Here is a 26,202-nt window from a genome sequence, read left to right as displayed (position 1 = left end):
CCTTTTCACACATTATTCCCAATTGAAGGGCACTGCGAAGTGGCTGTGTGCGCGTAGCGTGGATGCGGGTAGGAAACCCTTGAATAATAGTGTACATGGGCGCAATGCTTCAGGCTCTTTTATAATTGTCCCTTGTGCCTTTATGAATATATAGCAAATGGCACACCATGTACTGACTTCGTAAGGATAGCAGGATGATTTGATGTGTGAATGAAGTCCCGTAAATATACGATCATACTTGATATCAGCAGCGAGCGTGAAGCGTGTTGATGTGTAAAATGGTATACATTTGCCCAAAACAAACGTTTCTTATTTACAACTGTGCTCGTGTTATAAGGAACATCAGTTTAGCCTTTGGTGCTATTTTGTTGTTGTAACCACATGGGCTCACTGTTTTCGGGTGTTTTATACTTGCAAGCTCTAACTTTATTAATCCCTCTCGAATCTCATCCCATGTTCTAAGTGTGTAAAGACGGCAGGATGATTTCATGTTACAATTTCGTGCTGTAACTATACTATCGCAGCTGATGTTAGCAGTGAGCGTGAAAATTCATCATTTTGTAGACAAGCACGCCGTCGTGCATAAAACTAAACATTTGTATTTGAAACTATGCTTGTTTTATAGTGTATATGGGCTCAGTGCTGCAGGCATTTTTTTTAGTTGTAACTTCTGCCCTTATTAATTCACAATAAATGTCACATTATATTCCGAGTGTGTAAGGATAGCAGGATGAGCTGAGATAACAATTACGTGCTGACATTATACTATCACACCTGCTGTAATCTGCCAGTTTTGCGAGCATTGGAATGGAGTGATTTGGCTCGTAATTACTATCGCAGCTGATGTTAGCAGCGAGCGTGAAAATTCCTGATTTTGTAGACAAGCACGCCGTTGTGCTTAAAACTCAGCATTTGTATTTGAAAATATGCTCGTCTTATTGTGTATATGTGCTCACTGCTGCAGGCAGTTTTTTTAGTTGTAACTTGTGCCCTTATTAATTCTCAATAAATGTCACATTATATTCCAAGTGTGTAAGGATAGCAGGATGAGCTGAGATAACAATTACGTGCTGACATTATACTATCACACCTGATGTAATCTGCGAGTTTTGCGAGCATTGGAATGGAGTGATTTGGGTCGTAATTACTATCGCAGCTGATGTTAGCAGCGAGCGTGAAAATTCCTGATTTTGTAGACAAGCACGGCGTCGTGCTTAAAACTCAGCATTTGTATTTGCAAATATGCTCGTCTTATAGTGTATATGGGCTCAGTGCTGCAGGCAGTTTTTTTAGTTGTAACTTCTGCCCTTATTAATTCTCAATAAATGTCACATTATATTCCAAGTGTGTAAGGATAGCAGGATGAGCTGAGATAACAATTACGTGCTGACATTATACTATCACACCTGATGTAATCTGCGAGTTTTGCGTGCATTGGAATGGAGTGATTTGGGTCAGAATTACTATCGCAGCTGATGTTAGCAGCGAGCGTGAAAATTCCTGATTTTGTAGACAAGCACGGCGTCGTGCTTAAAACTCAGCATTTGTATTTGGGAATATGCTCGTCTTATAGTGTATATGGGCTCAGTGCTGCAGGCAGTTTTTTTAGTTGTAACTTCTGCCCGTAATAATTCTGAATAAATGTCACATTATATTCCAAGTGTGTAAGTATAGCAGGATGAGCTAAGATAACAAGTACGTGCTGACATTACACTATCACACCTGATGTAATCTTGGAGTTTTGCGAGCATTGGAATGGAGTGATTTGGGTCCGTAGTTTTAGTGTACGATGGTCCATTTCTGCTATTTATTTTGTTTTAATTTATTTTTCCGGAAGAGTTGTACTGCTATTTAGGTCGTTGTATTTATTTTACTAGAAGGGTTTAGCTGTCTTCATTTTGCGGCATTGGAATGGAGTGATTTGGCTCGTAATTACTATCGCAGCTGATGTTAGCAGCGAGCGTGAAAATTCCTGATTTTGTAGAGAAGCACGCCGTCGTGCTTAAAACTCAGCATTTGTATTTGAAAATATGCTCGTCTTATAGTGTATATGGGCTCACTGCTGCAGGCAGTTTTTTTAGTTGTAACTTGTGCCCTTATTAATTCTCAATAAATGTCACATTATATTCCAAGTGTGTAAGGATAGCAGGATGAGCTGAGATAACAATTACGTGCTGACATTATACTATCACACCTGATGTAATCTGGGAGTTTTGCGAGCATTGGAATGGAGTGATTTGGGTCGTAATTACTATTGCAGCTGATGTTAGCAGCGAGCGTGAAAATTCCTGATTTTGTAGACAAGCACGGCGTCGTGCTTAAAACTCAGCATTTGTATTTGGGAATATGCTCGTCTTATAGTGTATATGGGCTCAGTGCTGCAGGCAGTTTTTTTAGTTGTAACTTCTGCCCGTATTAATTCTGAATAAATGTCACATTATATTCCAAGTGTGTAAGTATAGCAGGATGAGCTAAGATAACAAGTACGTGCTGACATTACACTATCACACCTGATGTAATCTTGGAGTTTTGAGAGCATTGGAATGGAGTGATTTGGGTCCGTAGTTTTAGTGTACGATGGTCCATTTCTGCTATTTATTTTGTTTTAATTTATTTTTCCGGAAGAGTTGTACTGCTATTTAGGTCGTTGTATTTATTTTACTAGAAGGGTTTAGCTGTCTTCATTTTGCGGCATTGGAATGGAGTGATTTGGCTCGTAATTACTATCGCAGCTGATGTTAGCAGCGAGCGTGAAAATTCCTGATTTTGTAGAGAAGCACGCCGTCGTGCTTAAAACTCAGCATTTGTATTTGAAAATATGCTCGTCTTATAGTGTATATGGGCTCACTGCTGCAGGCAGTTTTTTTAGTTGTAACTTGTGCCCTTATTAATTCTCAATAAATGTCACATTATATTCCAAGTGTGTAAGGATAGCAGGATGAGCTGAGATAACAATTACGTGCTGACATTATACTATCACACCTGATGTAATCTGGGAGTTTTGCGAGCATTGGAATGGAGTGATTTGGGTCGTATTTACTATTGCAGCTGATGTTAGCAGCGAGCGTGAAATTTCCTGATTTTGTAGACAAGCACGCCGTCGTGCTTAAAACTCAGCATTTGTATTTGAAAATATGCTTGTCTTATAGTGTATATGGGCTCAGTGCTGCAGGCAGTTTTTTTTAGTTGTAACTTCTGCCCTTATTAATTATCAATAAATGTCACATTATATTCCAAGTGTGTAAGGATGGCAGGATGAGCTGAGATAACAATTACGTGCTGACATTATACTATCACACCTGATGTAATCTGCGAGTTTTGCGAGCATTGGGATGGAGTGATTTGGGTCAGAATTACTATCGCAGCTGATGTTAGCGGCGAGCGTGAAAATTCCTGATTTTGTAGACAAGCACGGCGTCGTGCTTAAAACTCAGCATTTGTATTTGGGAATATGCTCGTCTTATAGTGTATATGGGCTCAGTGCTGCAGGCAGTTTTTTTAGTTCTAACTTCTGCCCGTATTAATTCTGAATAAATGTCACATTATACTCCAAGTGTGTAAGCATAGCAGGATGAGCTAAGATAACAAATACGTGCTGACATTACACTATCACACCTGATGTAATCTTGGAGTTTTGCGAGCATTGGAATGGAGTGATTTGGGTCCGTAGTTTTAGTGTACGATGGTCCATTTCTGCTATTTATTTTGTTTTAATTTATTTTTTCGGAAGAGTTGTACTGCTATTTAGGTCGTTGTATTTATTTTACTAGAAGGGTTTAGCTGTCTTCATTTTGCGGCATTGGAATGGAGTGATTTGGCTCGTAATTACTATCGCAGCTGATGTTAGCAGCGAGCGTGAAAATTCCTGATTTTGTAGAGAAGCACGCCGTCGTGCTTAAAACTCAGCATTTGTATTTGAAAATATGCTCGTCTTATAGTGTATATGGGCTCACTGCTGCAGGCAGCTTTTTTAGTTGTAACTTGTGCCCTTATTAATTCTCAATAAATGTCACATTATATTCCAAGTGTGTAAGGATAGCAGGATGAGCTGAGATAACAATTACGTGCTGACATTATACTATCACACCTGATGTAATCTGGGAGTTTTGCGAGCATTGGAATGGAGTGATTTGGGTCGTAATTACTATTGCAGCTGATGTTAGCAGCGAGCGTGAAATTTCCTGATTTTGTAGACAAGCACGCCGTCATGCTTAAAACTCAGCATTTGTATTTGAAAATATGCTCATCTTATAGTGTATATGTGCTCAGTGCTGCAGGCAGTGTTTTTAGTTGTAACTTCTGCCCTTATTAAATGTCACATTATATTCCAAGTGTGTAAGGATAGCAGGATGAGCTAAGATAACAAATACGTGCTGACATTACATTATCACACCTGATGTAATCTTGGAGTCTTGCGAGCATTGGAATGGAGTGATTTGGGTCCGTAGTTTTAGTGTACGATGGTCCATTTCTGCTATTTATTTTGTTTTAATTTATTTTTCCGGAAGAGTTGTACTGCTATTTAGGTCGTTGTATTTATTTTACTAGAAGGGTTTAGCTGTCTTTATTTTGCGGCATTGGATTGGAGTGATTTGGCTCGTAATTACTATCGCAGCTGATGTTAGCAGCGAGCGTGAAAATTCCTGATTTTGTAGACAAGCACGCCGTCGTACTTAAAACTCAGCATTTGTATTTGAAAATATGCTCGTCTTATAGTGTATATGGGCTCAGTGCTGCAGGCAGTTTTTTTAGTTGTAACTTCTGCCCTTATTAATTTGAAATAAATGACACATTATATTCCAAGTGTGTAAGGATAGCAGGATGAGCTGAGATAACAATTACGTGCTGACATTATACTATCACATCTGATGTAATCTGCGAGTTTTGCGAGCATTGGAATGGAGTGATTTGGGTAGTAATTACTATCGCAGCTGATGTTAGCAGCGAGCGTGAAAATTCCTGATTTTGTAGACAAGCACGCCGTCGTGCTTAAAACTCAGCATTTGTATTTGAAAATATGCTCGTCTTATAGTGTATATGGGCTCAATGCTGCAGGCAGTTTCTTTAGTTGTAACTTGTGCTCTTATTAATTTGAAATAAATGACACATTATATTCCAAGCGTGTAAGGATAGCAGGATGAGCTGAGATCACAATTACGTGCTGACATTACACTATCACACCTGCTGTAATCTGCGAGTCTTGCGAGCATTGGAATGGAGTCATTTGGGTCCGTAGTTTTAGTGTGCGATGGTCCGTTTCTGCTATTTATTTTGTTTTAATTTATTTTTCCGGAAGAGTTGTACTGCTATTCAGGTCGTTGTATTTATTTTACTGGAAGGGTTTAGCTGTCTTTATTTTGCGGCATTGGAATGGAGTGATTTGGGTCGTAATTTTAGTGTACGATGGTCCGTTTCTGCTTTTGGGCTTATTTTTATTTATTTTCCCGGGAGTTTGGCTGTTTTTACTTTGCGGCATTAGAATGGAAAAGACCTTTCGCATCACTCTGTGTCTTCATTTGCATGTCTTTGAAGCTGGGAACGAAGAGATTATAATCTATACTGCCCATCTCAATGTACTTAATTATCTTGGCCTGGTTTCGGTTCTCAGCTGTCACAAACAAGCTGACACTTCACACCATACCAGACTTTCTGTCTTCCGATTTTTTTACCCTTTTCACACATTATTCCCAATTGAAGGGGACTGCGAAGTGGCTGTGTGCGCGTAGCGTGGATGCGGGTAGGAAACCCTTGAATAATAGTGTACATGGGCGCACTGCTTCAGGCTCTTTTATAGTTGTCCCTTGTGCCTTTATGAATATATAGCAAATGGCACACCATGTACTGACTTCGTAAGGATAGCAGGATGATTTGATGTGTGAATGAAGTCCCGTAAATATACGATCATACTTGATATCAGCAGCGAGCGTGAAGCGTGTTGATGTGTAAAATGGTATACATTTGCCCAAAACAAACGTTTCTTATTTACAACTGTGCTTGTGTTATAAGGAACATCACTTTAGCCTTTGGTGCTGTTTTGTTGTTGTAACCACATGGGCTCACTGTTTTCGGGTGTTTTATACTTGCAAGCTCTAACTTTATCAATCCCTCTCGAATCTCATCCCATGTTCTAAGTATGTAAAGACGGCAGGATGATTTCATGTTACAATTTCGTGCTGTAACTATACTATCGCAGCTGATGTTAGCAGTGAGCGTGAAAATTCATCATTTTGTAGACAAGCACGCCGTCGTGCATAAAACTAAACATTTGTATTTGAAACTATGCTTGTCTTATAGTGTATATGGGCTCAGTGCTGCAGGCATTTTTTTTTAGTTGTAACTTCTGCCCTTATTAATTCTCAATAAATTTCACATTATATTCCAAGTGTGTAAGGATAGCAGGATGAGCTGAGATAACAATTACGTGCTGACATTATACTATCACACCTGATGTAATCTGCGAGTTTTGCGAGCATTGGAATGGAGTGATTTGGGTCGTAATTACCATCGCAGCTGATGTTAGCAGCGAGCGTGAAAATTCGTGATTTTGTAGACAAGCACGCCGTCGTGCTTAAAACTCAGCATTTGTATTTGAAAATATGCTCGTCTTATAGTGTATATGTGCTCAGTGCTGCAGGCAGTTTTTTTAGTTGTAACTTCTGCCCTTATTAATTCTCAATAAATGTCACATTATATTCCAAGTGTGTAAGGATAGCAGGATGAGCTGAGATAACAATTACGTGCTGACATTATACTATCACACCTGATGTAATCTGGGAGTTTTGCGAGCATTGGAATGGAGTGATTTGGGTCGTAATTACTATCGCAGCTGATGTTAGCAGCGAGCGTGAAAATTCCTGATTTTGTAAGCAAGCACGCCGTCGTGCTTAAAACTCAGCATTTGTATTTGAAAATATGCTCGTCTTATAGTGTATATGGGCTCAGTGCTGCAGGCAGTTTTTTTAGTTGTAACTTGTGCTCTTATTAATTTGAAATAAATGTCACATTATATTCCAAGTGTGTAAGGATAGCAGGATGAGCTGAGATCACAATTACGTGCTGACATTACACTATCACACCTGCTGTAATCTGCGAGTCTTGCGAGCATTGGAATGGAGTGATTTGGGTCCGTAGTTTTAGTGTGCGATGGTCCGTTTCTGCTATTTATTTTGTTTTAATTTATTTTTCCGGAAGAGTTGTACTGCTATTCAGGTCGTTGTATTTATTTTACTGGAAGGGTTTAGCTGTCTTTATTTTGCGGCATTGGAATGGAGTGATTTGGGTCGTAATTTTAGTGTACGATGGTCCGTTTCTGCTTTTGGGCTTATTTTTATTTATTTTCCCGGGAGTTTGGCTGTCTTCACTTTGCGGCATTGGAATGGAAAAGACCTTTCACATCACTCTGTGTCTTCATTTGCATGTCTTTGAAGCTGGGAACGAAGAGATTACAATCTATACTGCCCATCTCAATGTACTTAATTATCTTGGCCTGGTTTCTTTCGTTTTTTAGCTGCCACAAACAAGCTGACACTTCACACCATACCAGACTTTCTGTCTTCCGATTTTTTTACCCTTTTCACACATTATTCCCAATTGAAGGGCACTGCGAAGTGGCTGTGTGCGCGTAGCGTGGATGCGGGTAGGAAACCCTTGAATAATAGTGTACATGGGCGCAATGCTTCAGGCTCTTTTATAATTGTCCCTTGTGCCTTTATGAATATATAACAAATGGCACACCATGTACTGACTTCGTAAGGATAGCAGGATGATTTGATGTGTGAATGAAGTCCCGTAAATATACGATCATACTTGATATCAGCAGCGAGCGTGAAGCGTGTTGATGTGTAAAATGGTATACATTTGCCCAAAACAAACGTTTCTTATTTACAACTGTGCTTGTGTTATAAGGAACATCACTTTAGCCTTTGGTGCTGTTTTGTTGTTGTAACCACATGGGCTCACTGTTTTCGGGTGTTTTATACTTGCAAGCTCTAACTTTATTAATCCCTCTCGAATCTCATCCCATGTTCTAAGTATGTAAAGACGGCAGGATGATTTCATGTTACAATTTCGTGCTGTAACTATACTATCGCAGCTGATGTTAGCAGTGAGCGTGAAAATTCATCATTTTGTAGACAAGCACGCCGTCGTGCATAAAACTAAACATTTGTATTTGAAACTATGCTTGTCTTATAGTGTATATGGGCTCAGTGCTGCAGGCATTTTTTTTAGTTGTAACTTCTGCCCTTATTAATTCTCAATAAATGTCACATTATATTCCAAGTGTGTAAGGATAGCAGGATGAGCTGAGATAACAATTACGTGCTGACATTATACTATCACACCTGATGTAATCTGCGAGTTTTGCGAGCATTGGAATGGAGTGATTTGGGTCGTAATTACTATCGCAGCTGATGTTAGCAGCGAGCGTGAAAATTCATGATTTTGTAGGCAAGCACGCCGTCGTGCTTAAAACTCAGCATTTGTATTTGAAAATATGCTCGTCTTATAGTGTATATGGGCTCAGTGCTGCAGGCAGTTTTTTTAGTTGTAACTTCTGCCCTTATTAATTCTCAATAAATGTCACATTATATTCCAAGTGTGTATGGATAGCAGGATGAGCTGAGATAACAATTACGTGCTGACATTATACTATCACACCTGATGTGATCTGCGAGTTTTGCGAGCATTGGAATATAGTTATTTGGGTCCGTAGTTTTAGTGTACGATGGTCCATTTCTGCTATTTATTTTGTTTTAATTTATTTTTCGGGAAGAGTTGTACTGCTATTTAGGTCGTTGTATTTATTTTACTAGAAGGGTTTAGCTGTCTTTATTTTGCGGCATTGGAATGGAGTGATTTGGCTCGTAATTACTATCGCAGCTGATGTTAGCAGCGAGCGTGAAAATTTCTGATTTTGTAGACAAGCACGCCGTCGTGCTTAAAACTCAGCATTTGTATTTGAAAATATGTTTGTCTTATAGTGTATATGGGCTCAGTGCTGCAGGCAGTTTTTTTAGTTGTAACTTGTGCCCTTATTAATTCTCAATAAATGTCACATTATATTCCAAGTGTGTAAGGATAGCAGGATGAGCTGAGATAACAATTACGTGCTGACATTATACTATCACACCTGATGTAATCTGCGAGTTTTGCGAGCATTGGAATGGAGTGATTTGGGTCGTAATTACTATTGCAGCTAATGTTAGCAGCGAGCGTGAAAATTCCTGATTTTGTAGACAAGCACGCCGTCGTGCTTAAAACTCAGCATTTGTATTTGAAAATATGCTCGTCTTATAGTGTATATGGGCTCAGTGCTGCAGGCAGTTTTTTTAGTTGTAACTTCTGCCCTTATTAATTCTGAATAAATGTCATAATATATTCCAAGTGTGTAAGGATAGCAGGATGAGCTAAGATAACAAATACGTGCTAACATTACATTATCACACCTGATGTAATCTTGGAGTCTTGCGAGCATTGGAATGGAGTGATTTGGGTCCGTAGTTTTAGTGTACGATAGCTCTAAAATTTACAAATGCGAGACCTGTTGCATTGTAAATGCTTGTTTGCTCACCATGCCGTTCCAGTTTGAACCCAGCCATATGCAAATCAGTCTTGACCCTGTGCCTCATGGGTACAGTCCAGCCCGAACTGCCAAGCCAGGTTCTCCCTGGACTGGAAACAAGCATCCTAGGACCGGTTTCGGGGTTTCGCCCCTCTTCAGCCAGGATAGCATGATTCCAGTGGCATGGAGAGCACGGGACCCACGTCTGGGCATACCCTTCCCACTCGGGGTGACAAATGCAAAAACAACAATTGATGGACAGAATGCAGAACAATGTCATACATTCACCCCAGTACAGAGATCTGGGCCTAAATCCATCGTTTTTTTGCTCACCATGCCGTTCCAGCTTGAACCCAGCCATATGCAAATCAGTCTTGACCCTGTGCCTCATGGGTACAGTCCAGCCCGAACTGCCAAGCCAGGTTCTCCCTGGACAGGAAACAAGCATCCTAGGACCGGTTTCGGGGTTTCACCCCTCTTCAGCCAGGATAGCTTGATTCCAGTGGCATGGAGAGCACGGGACCCACGTCTGGGCATACCCTTCCCACTCGGGGTGACAAATACAAAAACAACAATTGATGGACAGAATGCAGAACAATGTCATACATTCACCCCAGTACAGAGATCTGGGCCTAAATCCATCGTTTTTTTGCTCACCATGCCGTTCCAGTTTGAACCCAGCCATATGCAAATCAGTCTTGACCCTGTGCCTCATGGGTACAGTCCAGCCCGAACTGCCAAGCCAGGTTCTCCCTGGATTGGAAACAAGCATCCTAGGACCGGTTTCGGGGTTTCACCCCTCTTCAGCCAGGATAGCTTGATTCCAGTGGCATGGAGAGCAAGGGACCCACGTCTGGGCATACCATTCCCACTCGGGGTGACAAATGCAAAAACAACAATTGATGGACAGAATGCAGAACAATGTCATACATTCACCCCAGTACAGAGATCTGGGCCTAAATCCATCGTTTTTTTGCTCACCATGCCGTTCCAGTTTGAACCCAGCCATATGCAAATCAGTCTTGACCCTGTGCCTCATGGGTACAGTCCAGTCCTAACTGCCACTGGATTCAAGCAAGCCTGGTTGAAGACGGCTGAATTGCCAGAAACCGGTCCTAGGAAGCTTGTTTCCGGTCCAGGGAAGGCATGGCTTGGCAGTTCGGGCTGGACTGTTCCCATGAGGCACAGGGTCAGACTGATTTGCATATGGCCATGTCTGAACTGGGGTGGCAGAGTGGGCTAAAGAACGGTGATGGATCAAACCCAGATCTGTTGACTGGGTTTGAGTGTTTGATTGGTTCTGATGCTCCGTCCATCACCACCCCCTTTTGTACCGCTTTGTTCGCCATAAGTTGGCAGGGTATGCTCAGACGTGAGTCCCTTGCTCACTTTGCCACTGGATTCAAGCAAGCCTGGCTGAAGACGGCTGAAATGCCAGAAACCGGTCCTAGGATGCTTGTTTCCGGTCCAGGGAAGGCATGGTTTGGCAGTTCGGGCTGGACTGTTCCCATGAGGCACAGGGTCAGACTGATTTGCATATGGCCATGTCTGAACTGGGGTGGCAGAGTGGGCTAAAGAACGGTGATGGATCAAACCCAGATCTGTTGACTGGGTGGAAGTGTTTCGATTGGTACTGATGCTCCGTCCATCACCACCCCCTTTTGTACCGCTATGTTCCCAGCTATGGCCATTCATGCAGACCTGTCAACCCCGACACCTTCTTATACATGTGCTTATGTTCCCAGCTATGTCCATTCATGCAGACCCGTCAACCCCTGAGCTGGACACCTTCTTATACACGTGCTTATAGAAAGTCTACACACCTTTTTCGACCCTTGCTCCATAGTACTCTGGAACTAAAATGCAAGAACGTAATTTTTTCATTGATCTTCCCACCCCACCTCACAACTGCCAAGTGAGAAAATCTCCAGATTTGTTAGAAATTGTATAAAAAAGGAAAACCCGAAATACCTTAGATAGGTGTCCACCATTCTTTCCCGTGGAAAACCAGTCCTAAATTACCTGGGCTGTAAACAGCCACATTGCAGAACTCACTCAGTTATTTGGACTCCACCTGTAGTAAACTGCAGTAGTTCCCATGATGTAAGTAACAACTAGAGAGTGAGGGATTATCACTCTTTGTCCCCCCTAACGGAAATACTTAATAACAAAAAAAGAGCGAAAAAAAGAGGAAAAATAGCTGGGGCAGCATGAGGGGAAACCTCTTTATTTAAAAGAACCCTCGCTCACCAACCTAGTTGGTGACATGCTTCATCATCGGGTTCCCACCAGAGGGACCGAGTGTCCCCCTGGTGTGCTTCGACGCCTGAATTACAGCGGAGCAGGTTTTTTGGTGGATAGTGTACATGTAGGGGTAGTGCAGGTTAAAAGATTGCTGCTTATTTCCCAAAGTCATTTTATTGGTGGAGAACCAGCGATCGTTTAAAACAAGTGAGACGGACGTGAACTGACTGGTTAGGTCAACCAGGAGAGTCCGATTTAAACAAAGATGTGCAAATTGGTCAACATGTTTCTGCTTATAGGTGCATAGTTAGCTGACCATTCTTCAGGACCAGGACCCCATGGCCGTATACGCACGCTAAGGCGTATCCTAACCTATGGGGGGGTGTGTAAGGCAAAACTCACAGTTTCACCTATGCAACACTGTTGGGATTTCCAAAGAGCCGCTGTGTTCTGAAAGAGAAGGAACAAACATGAAAAGCACACGAGCACTGTGTGACCACTATGAAGTTCCTCAGCAAGTGCGAAGGAGGTTATCAGTGCTATGCCACCTCGTGCTTTAGAAAAGAGTGGGTTGATTGTGCAACCCAAGTCACGTCTGGCCCACAATCAGGCAAACGTGCCACACATGCATCCACTCCATGTGATCATATTAACGGAGGGGTCAAGACATGCGTGACTGTTATTCATGCAAACGTTAATCCCAGGCTACCAATCCGTGTAATTGGTTGGACGGAGGAGCCCAGGGTGCGGGTCACTACCCGTATAACTTATAACTGCAATGTGGTTAAAGTTATCACATAGTTAAAAACACGATAAATTGCTCAATAATAGTGTCCCGTTACAGTGCATGGTATACGCATTGTGGCATGGTGGATTCTAAAAGTAATAAAAGCATGGAGAACCTGGCGCTTACGTGAAGGCGTCTGGGGCTTCACTTCACGGGTTCCGGGAGGGGGTAAAGCTACCAATAAGCTGTATAAGGGTAAAACAGGAGTCAGGAATAAGCGTATGCCTCCTGGAAGTAATAGCCACCCGCCCAGGCAACCAGTGTTACTTACTAATTGCATGGCGCTCTCCCTCTTGAGACCTTTCTCTGGCCTGCTGCGGATCCGAATATTACCGCAATACCGCGGTAACGGTCCAGAAATAGCAGTGCCCTGTCACGTGACCCGGTAGTGGGTAGGTTTGCATGGAGTACGCCGGTCACGTGACAGGGGAGCACTAGAACGCTAACTTGAGCCCTTCGTTGAAAAAGAAAACTTAATTGAGTGCTCGGCCTAAAAACGTGTGCATAAGATAATCCCTAAACACTGGGGAAAACAAATTGTGTGGTGCTCTTCACTCGCAAAACGGTGTGAAAAATACAATAAAATAAAAGTGATGCTATAAAATCTCACTCTGGCTCCGTTTGCGTGGTGCGCACATTTTCGTATCAAGTCAGCCCATAAGTGCCAACCTATGATCCCATATTGCTATCCTGAGGGTGGATCGTTGTATTATTGTATCGGGGAGTTGGTAGGTGGTCCCCAAAAAAAGGCAAATAGGTCGGTAAGGTAGGTAAAGGTGCAACTGGTGGCAGCTAGTAACAGTGTTTGGCCAAAAGGATAATAGCCTGCCCTATGCTAAGGGGTAGGAGATGAGTAGATAAATCCCTTAAGTGTACTTGTGTGGTGACCGGTAGCCCTATTCAGTTCCTCGTGAGCGCTATCGGTAGTTGTCAGTTAATCAGATAGGTACGGGTGCAACTAATGGTAGCATGTAACAATGGTTAGCCAACCTATAATTGCAGGCGCTATGTTGAGGAGTAAGGGATGTTGGAATATAACCCTTGAATGTGCATGATCACGGACCATCTACGTGAAGTGGTCAAAGAGCATCAGAAAATGTAACAAGCTATCAGTGTTTCATCATTGACCCCCATGGAATATTGTCATTCAGTCCTTGCTTATGGGTTGACAAACGGTAGATCCAGTGCTGCTCTTTTTCAAACAATAACTGTTGTGCGTTTGAACCCAATTTCAGTTGTTCAATGATAGTCCAGTTAAGATCATTAGTGGTGTGCCCTGTCTGTAAGAAATGATCCGTGAGCTTCATCATGTTCTTCTTACATGGGACATTACTGCGATGTTCGCAAATACGCCATTTTACTTTGGCCCATTACTGGTGGAAGGCCCCAGGTATTTAGGACCGACTGATTGTCGTCCCTAATTGTGTTCTTGAGGCGAGTGTGAACAATTGAATCCTTAATACTTCTTGCTCGTTTAAAGGAAAAGAGAGGTTTCTTCCATTTGTGGTTGTTGCTCTCAAGGATTCTCCAGGATCCAGGATGCAGTAGCCTATGACAAAGAATGCAGGCGCCTTTTGAATAATCAGGTCAACTACACTCACCTTGATACTGACCCTTCATCGGAACTTCAAGTGATGATAAAAGAGCTAGTGGACCACGCGGAGACTACCGGATACATCACGAAAGATGAAGCGGATTTTCTGACCACCAGCAAAGGTACCATCCCGTACTTCTATACCCTACCTAAGACCCATAAAAACAAAATGCCTACACCTGGCCGATTGTATCAGGGATAGGTTCGTTGTTGGAACCCTTGTCAAAGTATTGTGACTTCTTCCTCAAACCCTTGATTCAAGCAACCAGCACTTACCTTAAGGACACCAAGAGCCTCCTAGCATTATTGCATGAAATGGAACTCCCAGGAGAACCTGTCTTCCTGTTCTCACTAGATATAGAGAGCCTGTACACCTGTATTCCGCAAGACGACATCATCAAGGTCATTAAGGATACTTTGGAGGGAGCCCAGCGGGATTTCGTTACACCTCAAGAGTTTGTGGTAGAGTGTGCTACCATCGCTCTGAATAAAAAAAAATTTGAATACAAAGGAGAACTCTTCCTACAATCCACCGGGACTTCAATGGGCAGCACTTTTGCTCCAAGCGTTGCCGGGTTGTATGTGTACGATTTTGAGTGTAAATATATACTCTCGTCACAAAACCCCTATGCGCCCTGTGTGTCCTTTTGGAAAAGGTACATAGAGGACATCTTCATCGTGTGGCAAGGAACTGAAGAAACACTCCTGGCATCCTGCAACTGGATTAACATGTGCGACCCAAACCTGCGGTTCACCCATACATACAGCAGAGACGAGATGATATTTCTCGATGTGGTCATCAAGAAGGTTGGGAACCATCTTCAAACACTAACGCAACATAAACCTACAACAAAAAACAACTTGTTACACTTCTCAAGCTTCCACCCGCGCCCATTACGGGAGAATCTCCCTTTTGGCCAGTATTTACGCCTCAGACGGAATTGCAGTGAACTACAGAATTACGGATCACAGGCCAGAGATCTCACAAACAAACTCCAGAAGCGTGGGTATCCAAGTAAAATACTCAAAAAAAGCTGTAAGAGGGCCAGGAATCAACATAGAGAATCCCTCCTTGAAGACACCGCAAAACTGACAGAAGAGATTCCACTGACGTGCGTGACAACCTATCATGTAGCTTCCAACGCTGTCAGCAAATTTATCAGGAAACACTGGAGAATCCTTGAGAGCAACAACCACAAATGGGAGAAACCTCGCTTTTCCTTTAAACAAGCAAGAAGTATTAAGGATTCAATTGTTCACACTCGCCCCAAGAACACGAGTAGGGACGACAATCAGTCAGTCCTAAATGCCTGGGGCCTTCCACCAGTAACGGGCCACTTCCCGTGTGGAGCATGCAGTGTCTGCCATCTGACGGCTCCTACTAAGCAACTAACACTGGAGACAGGGAAGATATGGACACAAAGGACACACACCAATTGTAATTCCTCCAATGTAGTGTACCTGATCTCTTGCCCTTGTGGGCTTAGGTATGTCAGTATGACTTCACGCAAAGTAAAACGGCGTATTTGCGAACATCGCAGTAATGTCCGATGTAAGAAGAACTTGACGAAGCTCACGGATCATTTCTTACAGACAGGGCACACCACTAATGATCTTAACTGGACTATCATTGAACAACTGGAATTGGGTTCAAACACACAACAGTTATTGTTTGAAAAAGAGCAGCGCTGGATCTACCGTTTGTCCACCCATAAGCAAGGACTGAATGACAATATTCCATGGGGTCAATGATGAAACACTGATAGCTTGTTACATTTTCTGATGCTCTTTGACCACTTCACGTAGATGGTCCGTGATCATGCACATTCAAGGGTTATATTCCAACATCCCTTACTCCTCAACATAGCGCCTGCAATTATAGGTTGGCTAACCATTGTTACATGCTACCATTAGTTGCACCCGTACCTATCTGATTAACTGACAACTACCGATAGCGCTCACGAGGAACTGAATAGGGCTACCAGTCACCACACAAGTACACTTAAGGGATTTATCTACTCATCCCCTACCCCTTAGCATAGGGCAGACTATTATCCTGTTGGCCAAACACTGTTACTAGCTGCCACCAGTTGCACCTTTACCTACCTTACCGACCCATTTGCCTTTTTTTGGGGACCACCTACCAACTCCCCGATACAATAATACAATGCTCTGCCCTCACGATAGCAATATGGGATCATAGGTTGGCACCTATAAGCTGACTTGATACGAAAATGTGCGCACCACGCAAACGGAGCCAGAGTGAGAATTTATAGCATCACTTTTATCTTATTGTATTTTTCACACCGTTTTGCGAGTGAAGAGCACCACACAATTTGTTTCCCCCAGTGTTTAGGGATTATCTTATGCACACGTTTTTAGGCCGAGCGCTCAATAAAGTTTTCTTTTTCAACGAAGGGCTCAAGTTAGCGTTCTAGTGCTCCCCTGTCACGTGACCGGAGTACTCAATGCAAACCTACCCACTTCTGGGTCACGTGACAGGTCGTGGCTATTTCTGCACCGTTACCGCGGTATTGCGGTAATATTTTGGTCTGCGGCAGGCCAGAGACATGTCTCAAGAGGGAGAGCGCCGTGCAATTAGTAAGTAACACGGGTTGCCTGGGCGGGTGGCTATTACTTCCAGGAGGCATACGCTTATTCCTGACTCCTGTTTTACCCTTATACAGTTTATTGGTAGCTTTACCCCCTCCCGGAACCCATCAAGTGAAGCCCCAGACGCCTTCACGTAAGCGCCGAGTTCTCCATGCTTTTATTACTTTTAGAATCCACCATGCCACAGTGCGTATACCATGCACTGTAACGGGACACTATTAATGAGCAATTTTTCGTGTTTTTAACTATGTGATAACTTTAACCACATTGCAGTTATAAGTTATACGGGTAGTGACCCGCACCCAGGGCTCCTCCGTCCAACCAATTACACGGAGTAGTAGCCTGGGATTAACGCTCGCATGAATAACGGTCACGCTTGTCTTGACCCCTCCGTTAATACGATCATGCGGAGTGGATGTATGTGTGGCATGTTTGCCTGATTGTGGGCCAGACGTGACCTGGGTTGCACAATCAACCCACTCTTTCCTAAAGCACGAGGTGGCATAGCACTGATAACCTCCTTCGCACTTGCTGAGGAACTTCATAGTGGTCACACAGTGCTCGTGTGCTTTTCATGTTTGTTCCTTCTCTTTCAGAACACAGCGGCTCTTTGGAAATCCCAACAGTGCTGCATAGGTGAAACCGTGAGTTTTGCCTTACACCCCCGCCCCCATAGGTTAGGATACGCCTTAGCGTGCGTATACCGCCATGGGGTCCTGGTCCTGAAGAATGCTTAGCTAACTATGCACCTATAAGCTGAAACATGTTGACCAATTTGCACATCTTTGTTTAAATCAGACTCTCCTGGTTGACCTAACCAGCCAGCTCACGTCCGTCTCACTTGTTTTAAACGATCGCTGGTTCTCCACCATTAAAATTACTTTGGGAAATAACCAGCAATCTTTTAACCTGCACTACCCCTACACGTACACTATCCACCAAAAAAACCTGCTCTGCTGTAATTCAGGCATCGAAGCACACCAGGGGGACACTCGGTCCCTCTGGTGGGAACTCGATGATGAGGCATGTCACCAACTAGGTTGGTGAGTGAGGGTTCTTTTAAATAAAGAGGTTCCCCTTGTTCTGCCCCAGCTATTTTTCCTCTTTTTTCGCTCTGTTGTTGTTATTAAGTAGTTCCCATGATGTCAGGATACACTCATCAATTCCTTTAGGTTTCCTCTGCTGGATTCTGAACTTAAAATCAGAGAAATTATTTTATGGTTTCCAGGTTAAAAATAAATATTTTAAAATAATTTAGATTATACAGTCAAATCTTTTTTGTAAAGAATGATATACATTAATATTGTTCCCTATATGTTCCTATGGGGAGATCACCTCTCTGGTGGCAGAGGCCTCCACCAACAGGTGAAAGTTACTAGTAGTACCTTGACACTCATAAAATCTGTTGTGTGATGCCCCACCCTCTGATGTGAAGATGTGGAAACATGCAAGTCTGCAGTAGTTGTGAATCTTCACTCTGAAATGGTGCTAAGCAAAAAGTGGAGAGTTAAACCTTTGTGAAGCACTGATCGGGAGAGAAGGGAAAATGAATGGATCAAAGAACGGAAAGGTGGTCAGGAAAAGCTGATTATTTCTGCCAGAATGGTGAAAAAGGGCAACAATTCACCTCTCAGCGAAACAACTATGCAAGACATAGAATCATGACTATCAATCTAAATCTCCTGGTTTGGCCCAGTCAGATCAGAGCCACAAATACTCCAGCCATAAATGTGTGAAATTATCCTGAATCCCCAAGGATCATTTAGTGATTGAACAGTTTGTGAAGGAAATGTGGGAAAACATTGCCAAATCTGAGTGTGCAAGCTTGGTGGAGATCTACCCCGGCACACTCACAGCTGTACTGCTGGCAGAGTTGTTTCCTAACACATAGTAACTCTGTGGTGCTGACAACTATGACATTTCAATTTTATATGCTGAATATATATTATTTTCCACATAAAACATGTTTTACCTGAATTGTCTGGAGTATATTGGAAATATCCTAATTTAAATGCATGAAACCCTAAGACACTTACATATCTGAATGAGAAGTATGTTGACGAGGGTGTGACGCTGCCGGACAGATAACACACACTGACAAAACATGTCCTCCTGGACCGACCTGCTGCGAGTCCAAACCTGGAATGAACTACCTTGGCCCAAATGCATCAAAGCAAAAACCGGTCGCAAACGGGCAGATTCTCAGAATATGCCCCTTTGCGACCGGTATTTTTGCATTTGGGATGCATCATCTCAAATGCAAAAATCGCAATTTAAGGAATCTCTAAATTGCGATTACTTAAATTGCGATTGCATTTAAGGAATCCCAAATTGAGATTCCTTAAATGCAATGCATTAAAGAAAAAAAAATAGCGATTTCGCTAATAAAGGGAGCAAATTACCATGAAGTTGGACTTCATGGTAATTTGCAAAATCTTTGAAAAATGCACTTTTGTGCATTTTTCAAAGTTCAATTTTACACACACACATGCCCTTGGGGCATGTGTGTGTGCAAGATGTACTCATATGCAGATTTCAGGGGTGCAACAGGGTGTCCTTTTAACACCCTGACACCCTTGAAATTGCATGAGAAATTTGCGATTCTCTAATTGAGAATCGCAAATTGAGAAGGTCTTCCCATTCATTCCTATGGGCCTCTCGGCCCATAGGAATGAATGGGGAGGTATTCCTTAATTGCGAGTCTCAATTTGCGAGTCGCAATTAAGGAATGTTTAGAAATAGCTATTTTTTAAGCGATTTCTACATGCCTAGCCTTTTGCTATTCCCTATTAGCGAATCCTTTGCCGTCAAGTGGATCAGGGAGGCGGGGCCATTCTAGTTATGCTAGACCTATCCGCAGCCTTCCACATCAAATCTCCACTTCGGCTGGGCAAAGACTGCATCAGGGAGGGCTGAGGGATTCTGCCTTAAATCTCCTAGAATCCTTCCTCATGAAACGTAACCCAAACGGTGACCTGTGGGGACTTCAAGGCAAAATCTTTCTAGCTTTCCTGTGGAGTCCCGCAAGGGTCCTCCCTCAGTCCCACGTTATTCAACCTTTACGTGGCCCCTTTGGCAAAACTTGTTCGGGCTTTTGGTTTTCATGTATTGTCCTATGTGAATGATATCCAAATCATTGTGTCAAATCCTGGTGACTGGGCAGGAGTAGCAGATAAGTTCTGGTCACGTATGGTTGAACTAAGCACCTGGATGTCGGAAAATCGGCTTAAAATGAATGCCAAGAAGACTAAGATTGTGGTCTTTGGGCCCTAGAATTCAGTTTGAACTGACTGTTGGTAGCCTGAGACATGCGGCCCGTTACCTGCGCCGGAGCTTCTGCAAAAAATCTGGGGTGATTTTTGATAACATGCTGACATTTGACTCTCAGGTCAATAGAACAGTGAGCTCCTACTTCTGGATTATTAAGAGTCTGAAGAAGATTTTTCCTTCTCTCCCAAAGAGCTCAGAGTCTCAGTGGGCAATGCACTAATCACATCCCGCCTCGGTTACTGTAACGCCCTGCATCTGAATGCCAACCAGTATTCGAGGAATATACTTCAGGTCATCCAAAATCTGGCAGCTTGGTTGGTGTTGGGTGTTTTCCTAAACATTTCTCAGTGAGAGACGGATTGTGGACACTCCTTTGGCTCCCAGTGATCTTTAAAGCCCTGTGTCTGGTTTATAAGCCCCTCAACCAGCAGGGCGTCTGCTATCTGAGAACAGACTTCAAATGGTATCTTCCGAATACACAGTTGAGATTGGCAGGTCAGATGAAAGTAATTGTTCCCAGGTTCAGGAAGGTGAGGTGGTGTGAGCGTGCCTTTGCTGTGGCAGCGACCAAGCTATGGAACACTCTCCCTGCACTTATTGTGAGCCGAAATTCTTATTCTGTCTTTTGCAGGCATGTTTAAACTTGGCTTTTTTCGCAACCTCAACTGCTTCATCTTTTCCCCCCGTAATACTCCTGCCGGCTACTTTTTCTGGAAAAACCCCTGTAGAAGATCTAGATGTTCCGCCAAGATCCCCTGTCGAAGTGCTGCGATTTGGCTTGATTTCTTAGTGTGCCAGAAGTACTTGAAATACCCAGCCTCAAACTCTAGTGTCAAATCTTCCTATATGAATCTAACACTTGACCCTGTGCTCTGCTGCAGTCATGAACCTTTGCAGACTCCACTCCAGTTATGTTTATCAGAGATCAGGATGCATCACCCTACAAATCCTCAAATATTAGAGCAAGCTCCACCTGCCCACTCGAAGAAGGAGCCACTGTATACTCCAAAGACATGCTGACTTCTTCCCAGTGGTCAATAACACTTTAGTCCTAGGCAGGGATACTAGAAAGCTGGTAGATAGACACGTTTTTTGTGCTTATGCCTGATTGGTGTGGTACAGTAGCAGTTGTATATGCAAATATAAGCCAACCCACTTGTTGGTACTAAATCCTTGTGCCAGTCTGATTCTGATGCATTATTCACTTTCTTCACCTGCTCCCCCACTCTTCACTAGCAAACCCTGACACTGTGACCAGCCCCATAACCCCCCCTTGCAGCATTTACAGTGCCCTCTCAGGCATAGAAATGTTTAACCACACTTTACCTATCTTTCCCAATGTTCTCTCAGTCTCCCTCCACCTCACACAGTGAATCCCTCTCATTCTGGAAGATTTTGAAATCACTGACAGCAGATCCCAAAGTGGCTTCTGTGGGATGCACATGAACCAGGTTCAGAATCCACGTGTAGAGGAGGGTGGATAGGAGTCATACATGGTGAATTAACATGGCCTCTTCTGATCTCCCAGCATATCACTGTAAATGTTTTAAGCCTGGGAAGAAAAGGACCGCCACCTGCAGGAGCTGATTTTACTGCTAGAATGAAGCATTCTTCAGCTTTTCAAGGATGCACGTGGTCCACTTCAACAGAGATGCTGAGACTCTCACTCATGTGATTAAAGGATTCTTCAGCATTACAAGGATGCATGTGGTCCACTTGGGCAGGGATGCTGAGACCATCCCCCATCTGATCGAAGCATTCTTTAGCATTGCAAGGATGCACGTGGTCCACTTGAGCAGGGATGCTGAGACCCTCACCCATGTGATTAAAGGATTCTTCAGCATTACATGGATGCACGTGGTCCACTTGAGCAGGGATGCTGAGACCCTCACCCATGTGATTAAAGGATTATTCAGCATTACATGGATGCACGTGGTCCACTTGAGCAGGGATGCTGAGACCCTCACCCATGTGATCGAAGTATTCTGCATTACAAGGATGCACGTGGTCCACTTGAGCAGGGATGCTGAGACCCTCACTCATGTGATCGAAGCATTCTTCAGCTTTACAAGGATCCACGTGGTCCACTTCAGTAGAGATGCCAAGACCCTCATCCATGGATTGAAGCATTCTTCAGCATTACAAGGATGCACGTGGTCCATTTGAGCAGGGATGTTGAGACCCTCACCCATGTGATCGAAGCATTCTTCAGCATTGCAAGGGTGCACGTGGTCTACTTCAACAGAGATACTGAGACCCTCGCCCATGTGATTGAAGGATTCTTCAGCATTGCAAGGCTGCACGTGGTCCACTACAGTAGATATGCTGAGACCATCACTCTTGATTAAAGCATTCTTCAGCACTGCAAGGATGCACGTGGTCCACTTGAGCAGGGATGCTGAGACCCTCACTCTTGATTGAAGCATTCTTCAGCATTACAAGGATACTCGTGGTCCACTTGAGCAGGGATGCTGAGACCCTCCCCCATCTGATTGAAGCATTCTTTAGCATTGCAAGGATGCACGTGGTCCACTTGAGCAGGGATGCTGAGACCCTCACCCATGTGATTGAAGTATTCTTCAGCATTACAAGGATGCACGTGGTCCACTTGAACAGGGATGCTGAGACCCTCACTCTTGATTGAAGCATTCTTCAGGATTATAAGGATGCACGTGGTCCACTTGAGCAGGGATGCTGAGACCCTCCCCCATCTGATCAAAGCATTCTTTAGCATTGCAAGGATGCAAGTGGTCCACTTGAGCAGGGATGCTGAGACCCTCCCCCATCTGATCGAAGCATTCTTTAGCATTGCAAGGATGCAAGTGGTCCACTTGAGCAGGGATGCTGAGACACTCCCCCATCTGATCGAAGCATTCTTTAGCATTGCAAGGATGCACGTGGCCCACTTGAGCAGGGATGCTGAGACCCTCACCCATGTGATTGAAGCATTCTTCAGCATTACAAGGATGCACGTGGTCCACTTGAGCAGGGATGCTGAGACCCTCCCCATCTGATCAAAGCATTCTTTAGCATTGCAAGGATGCACGTGGTCCACTTGAGCAGGGATGCTGAGACCCTCACCAATGTGATCGAAGCATTCTTTGGCATTGCAAGGATGCACACAGTCCACTTGAGTAGGAATGCTGTGACCCTCACTCTTGTTTGAAGCATTCTTTAGCATTACAAGGATGCACATGGTCCACTTGAGCAGGGATGCTGAGACCCTACCCATGTGATCGAAGCATTCTTTAGCATTGCAAGGATGCACACGGTCCACTTGAGTAGGAATGCTGTGACCCTCACTCTTGTTTGAAGCATTCTTTAGCATTACAAGGATGCACATGGTCCACTTGAGCAGGGATGCTGAGACCCTACCCATGTGATCGAAGCATTCTTTAGCATTATAAGGCTGCACGTGGTCCACTACAGTAGATATGCTGAGACCCTCATCCTTGATTGAAGCATTCTTCAGCATTACAAGGATGCACGTGGTCCACCTGAGCAGGGATTCTGAGACCCTCATCCATGTATTTGAAGCATTCTTCAATATTACAAGGATGCACGTGGTCCACTTCAACAGAGATGCTGAGACCCTCACCCATGTGATCGAAGCATTCTTCGGCATTACAAGGATGCACGTGGTCCACTTGAGCAGGGATGCTATGACCCTCACCCATGTGATCGAAGCATTCTTTAGCATTGGAAGGATGCACGTGGCCCACTTGAGCAGGGATGCTGAGACCCTCACCCACATGATTGAAGCATTCGTCAGCATTACAAGGAGGCACGTGGTCCACTTCAGTAGAGGTGCTGAGACCCTCACCCATGTGATCGAAGCATTCTTCAGCATTACAAGGATGCACGTGGTCCACTTCAACAGAGATGCTTAGACCCTCACCCATGTGATCGAAGCATTCTTCAGCATTGCAAGGATGCATGTGGTCCATTTGAGCAGGGATGCTGAGACCCTCACCCATGTGATCGAAGCATTCTTTAGCATTACAAGGATGCACATGGTCCACTTGAGCAGGGATGCTTAGACCCTCACCCATGTGATTGAAGCATTCTTCAGCATTGCAAGGATGCACGTGGTCCATTTGAGCAGGGATATTGAGACCCTCACCAATGTGATCGAAGCATTCTTCAGCATTGCAAAGATGCACGTGGTCCACTTGAGCAGGGATGCTGTGACCCTCACCCATGTGATCGAAGCATTCTTCAGCATTACGAGGATGCACGTGGTCCACTTCAGTAGACATGCTGAGACCCTCACACATGTGATCGAAGCATTCTTCAGCATTAGAAGGATGTACGTGTGTCACGACATACCTGTTCAAGAAGAAGGGGCTGATGATCTCCTTCCCACTCATTCCTCTCCTGTATTGTGTTTGCAGTCCCTATGGGAACAGTCTCCGGAAGGCGACCGTGATTCCTTCCAGGTCCCTTTCTTCCGGGACGCCGAGCCGACCCATGTGACGCTGTCACATGACCCACTGACGGCCAATGACAACGCAAGGACGCCCCTTCAAAGGGGAAGCACGGAAAGTGAAGACGGACGGGAGAACTCGTGGAAGTCTTGCTACCCGAGACCTCAATCCAGGAGAGACACCACGTTTCAGAATGGGACTTTCCTGCTTCTCAGGACATTGAGTGTAGTATCCGACCTGCCGTGCAGAGACAAGGACCGCTGGTCGATGCAAAGAGGGTGCCGGACCCTGCCTGGTACCACGCTGATTCCAGCCACGCTCCTGGAGGTGCATGGCTACCGGAGATACATGCCAGAATCCAGGGGTGGTTCACAAGGGGGCACTCAGGAGGGAGAGAACCGACTGCCAATACTGGGGAGGGATAACGCCAAGAAGCATGCATCTGTTCGCTGCGAGGTGTGTCAAGCGCTGGTGTCTCACTTGGTGGTGGCAAGGTGAACCTCCCTCAATCCTCTTCCCTATTACACGGAAAAGGCCGGTGTGCCCATACTAAAACTGTGTGTTTTTTGTTGTTGTTTCTTTGCTTTTGTTCATCTGCTGGTCCTACACCCTGGACTACTGGACTGGAGCTGGAGTGTTTAACTACGCCCTTCCTCTGACGAAAAGACGGGAGGGAAACTATCACAGCATACTGACTGTTGTATATCTCCTAATAAATCTTTGTTTTGCCCTGCAACCCCCTCTTCGTCTCTCATTGTCCATTTCACAACGTGATTCACTTCAACAGAGATGCTGAGACCTTCACCCATGTGATATACGAAGCATGCACAGTCCCAGCTACCCAGCGTCCTGTCTTCGTTGCTCAACTCTTTGACTATAAGTAGTTGTTGCTGCACCCATTCAACTCCTTCCTAGTTGTCATTTTCTTGTTTTGTCCATTATTGTCCATGTCACCGCCTATCAGTCAATCAAGAAGTATTTATATAGCACGGCTTATCACCCTAGGGGGTATCCAGGATCTGAGGTCACATAGGCCCTTTAGTCGAAGAGCCAGGTCTTGAGTTCCTTCCTGAAGTTGGTGAGTGATGGTGAGGTTTGAAGGTGTAGGGGGAGGTCGTTCCAGGACTTTGTGAGGTGGCAAAAGGAACGACCTCCAGTGCGGCTAACGGAGTACATGTGCGGAGTACATGTATACGGATACGGAGTACATGTGCGAGGGAGGTGGAGCGGAGATGTCTGGCCCTACAACGCCACAATGCTTCTCCTGTAAATTGACCTTTTTTACCCCACCATGTAGGAGGATTGAACAAGATGGTACTGTCAGTACTTGGGAAACTAGCGTAGAATCCTCTTCACACCGCTGTGCACTTCTGCACATGTACAGGGTCACCACAACACAATAAGAGCACACATCACACAAGAGACCAAAGCACTGCCCACACCTAGGTCACACCATGAACTCGTCCTCCTCCATTGCAACCTACAAAGGAGCCTGTTGCTCATTCCACTGAAATGTGCTTCGAGTCACCCTAAAAGGTATCAATGAAATGTAAAGTTTTTTGCATAGTACCCAGGAGCATCCCAGCACTGTAGTGGTTACTAGAGTTGGACTGGACTTCTACGGAAAAAGCCAGGTCTTTAGTTGTTTCTGGAATGATAGATGGTTAGATTCTCTACGAAGATGCAGAGGCAGGCTATTCCATAA

At 44.1% G+C, this 26,202-nt stretch overlaps 1 protein-coding gene across 5 annotated transcripts in view; it reads left to right on the top strand.

Moving 5' to 3' along the window:
- Positions 1–26,202, top strand: part of ANKZF1 (ankyrin repeat and zinc finger peptidyl tRNA hydrolase 1) — a 247,030-nt gene that overhangs the window by 101,604 nt on the left and 119,224 nt on the right. Inside the window, exon 1 of one of the 5 annotated variants that reach the window (XM_085650152.1) lies at positions 24,624–24,991. The exons of the other annotated variants lie outside the window; for them this stretch is intronic. Within the exon in view, the coding sequence (XP_085506278.1) occupies positions 24,765–24,991 (227 nt within the window). The 5' untranslated portion in view covers positions 24,624–24,764. Of the gene's footprint in view, positions 1–24,623; positions 24,992–26,202 lie in introns of those variants that run through there. 5 annotated transcript variants of the gene reach the window in all.

The sequence above is a fragment of the Triturus cristatus genome, chromosome 3_2 (genome assembly GCF_964204655.1).
Source record: "Triturus cristatus chromosome 3_2, aTriCri1.1, whole genome shotgun sequence".
Lineage (NCBI taxonomy): Eukaryota > Metazoa > Chordata > Amphibia > Caudata > Salamandridae > Triturus > Triturus cristatus.
Note: the sequence above shows the minus strand (reverse complement) of the source record. Positions and strands in the feature narration are given on the sequence as shown.